The sequence below is a fragment of the Orbicella franksi genome, chromosome 2 (assembly GCF_964199315.1).
Source record: "Orbicella franksi chromosome 2, jaOrbFran1.1, whole genome shotgun sequence".
Lineage (NCBI taxonomy): Eukaryota > Metazoa > Cnidaria > Anthozoa > Scleractinia > Merulinidae > Orbicella > Orbicella franksi.
Genome location: NC_138146.1, coordinates 24,022,624 through 24,025,260, shown reverse-complemented (window position 1 = coordinate 24,025,260; position 2,637 = coordinate 24,022,624). Strand labels below are relative to the sequence as shown.

Sequence of the window (2,637 nt, the reverse complement as noted above, 5' to 3'; positions counted from 1 at the left end):
TCGTGAGTTTACAATTGTCACCAACTATAATTCCACGATAGGAACTGTTTCGAGTGTTAGTCTCGTGTCAGAATCAAGTACTCAATAGCGGACCCAAAGGTGCTCAAAGTAGGAGGAAAGGTGAAGGTGATTTTCAGACCTTTGGCATCGAGTCCTTATGACCACAAGTTAGACCGACAAGGTGTCTGTCGGTCAGGCAGACGAAAGAGTTAAGAAAGTTAACTACCCACACTTTTACCGTACATTTATCTGAGCGACGAATGGTTTTATAATTCTACAATCAAAGCTATCCACGATATTTTATTTGGTTCTTTTTTTCTTGGCTTTTGAAAACCAGGACATTTCCACCAATAAGATCACTTGGAGCTGTGTGATATATAGAACTATCAAGACGATTAACTTACGCACTGTCAGTCGGATCCTCCTCCTTTTTAAATCTTGGGCGAGACGACAAACTGTCTGTTAGTACTGGTACCACTGGAAAAGCCGGGTTAAACCATATCTTCCTAGGCCCGATATGCTCTTTAGTCACAGACCTTTTTAACTCTTCCATCATTGATATCAGGTCCAGCGTCTGCCAGCGCTTGTTAAGAATATCCAGCATCAGACGTTCAAGGAGCGCGTATTCGGCATAAGCAGCAATTACCACGAGGCTCTCTGAAGATTCTCGGACACTGACTGGGATCCAGCTCCCTATAAAAAATTTAATTTTGTCTGGAATTTCGGACACCAGTCTTTTCATTGCCTCTCCAAAAAAATACGTAGACTCAAACATCCTGAACATCTCGGCTACAAACACAGCAAACAATGAATAGTTTCCTAAAAAAAGTGGTACAAAAAGAACAAAGATCAGCATTCTTTCTTAATACTGTTACAAAACCGCTGTGCTAAATGTAAAGAAAACAATATAGGGAGATTAGCGGGCATTTTTGTATGATCGGACGGTTTAATGTGAGCAGGTCGGGAAAACTTCCCACACGCGCTCGGTGCAAGCTTCCGTGAGCACGAGGAAATCGACATTTTCAAAGACATTTCATGGCGTGATAAATGTCTTCTTATTGATTACGTTAGATGGGACACCGGAGATGGAGAGTAAATGATTGCAAAGGCACCACGCTCTTCAGACACGTGAGAAATGTTATCAAAAAGTGAGGAACACGCCAGGCTAGCGCAAAAGCTTGGAAAGTTTTCTTTTAAACGAAAGTTGGACATTGGTATCGTTGTTTCTGTCTTCGCCCTTCTCAAATATCTGCTTTTCATTTTCTCCCTAAGAATGATAATCCATCCCAATCCCAGACTGTACTACTCTTACTCGTTTATTCTCGAACACTTGCTAGGATATTACGAATTCATAACCACTAAGCATTTCACACCTATACTCCACCCCCCTTGTTCACAGAACTAAACACAATCAGATTTATCTTGGGATGAAAGAAATGGAAACTCAGTAAATGTATTGATGTTTAGTCAAATATAACGAAATTACGTTAGAGGCAAGGTCAGATTCACGTTCATATAAAGTAGAAAATATTTCATTTTCATTGTCATCAACCTTGGTTGTGTATCCACCTCTCTATGACCGCTGACAAAGCTGTCTCTTTGGTCTCCATTTCCTTCTGCGCCTCCTGTTCCATCCTTTGAACCTTTGTTTCATCCAGTTTCCCCAACCAACCCAGCCGTGATTGTAACTCGTAATCCCGTGTTTTCCATTCAAATACAGTCACATCGCTCTTTGAGCTGAGACCTTTGAAAAACCCTTCAATCCCTTTTGTATGATGACTCGTTTTGTCAGTAACAATCAGAACAGCAACATTACTATGATATGTTGTGGGACGAGGATCAATAGTTTTTCTCAGTTTCTCTATCTCTTGTAAAGGAAGAGCAGGTCGTAGCGATCTGACAGGTTGCGGTTTCTGCGCTCTCTCCAGCAATTCTACCAGGTCATACAGCTGTAAAGCCTCGAGAACGTCTTTCAATAACTTCACAGGAGTGTCAGGAAATAATGCGAAAATATTCATCGATTCGTGAAAAGGGCCTTTGATACCAAATAAGTTATAAATATGTCTCGCAGCAACTTGGTCGCCAGCTAGTCTTACTCTCAGTTCAGGGATGACATCTTCCTCGAGATCTTTCAAGCAAAGTTGAAATGGGTCATCTAAAAAAGGGGAAAAATCCATTATTTCTTTTATAACGGAATATAACTTGTTTTACCACGTTGGATCATGATGAGTCGGTTTTCACATGATAGCGAGAAACCAAAACCAAGGGAGATAAGAAATCCAGGAATCTAGTTTATAATTCACGCAATCACGCGAAACTGAAATCCAATGATTTTACTGAATTGTTGATGCATGGCATATGCGGCATCCAAAGCTAAGATATTTATCCCTTTTTGTCTAAGTACTAATGAAATGAGGGCATGGGAGGGGCTATATAAGAAATCAATCTAATTCGTGATCATGGTCGATTTAGCCTGCGCATGTGTTGCAGGCATGCACGGGGGAGGGGTAGGGCTGCAAAAAAAAAAAAAAAAAAAAAACGCGCGGAAGAAGGGGAAGGAACGTATTCCTCAGTCCTTCCCCCCTCTTTCTATCCCCGCTCTCGCTCTCCCTTTAATTTCCCTCATCCCTGTTTTAC

At 41.2% G+C, this 2,637-nt stretch overlaps 1 protein-coding gene across 2 annotated transcripts in view; it reads right to left on the bottom strand.

The window, feature by feature from the left end:
- The window catches only part of LOC145478807 (uncharacterized), a 17,773-nt gene continuing 15,136 nt past the window's right edge, over positions 1 to 2,637 (bottom strand). Inside the window, exons 5-6 of one of the 2 annotated variants that reach the window (XM_081456982.1) lie at positions 1,553 to 2,155; positions 1 to 819 (exon numbers count right to left, since the gene is read on the bottom strand). In XM_081456982.1, the coding sequence (XP_081313108.1) occupies positions 401 to 819; positions 1,553 to 2,155 (1,022 nt within the window). In that variant the 3' untranslated portion in view covers positions 1 to 400. The remainder of the gene's footprint in view (positions 820 to 1,552; positions 2,156 to 2,637) is intronic. The other variant, XM_081456981.1, reaches the window with a different exon arrangement.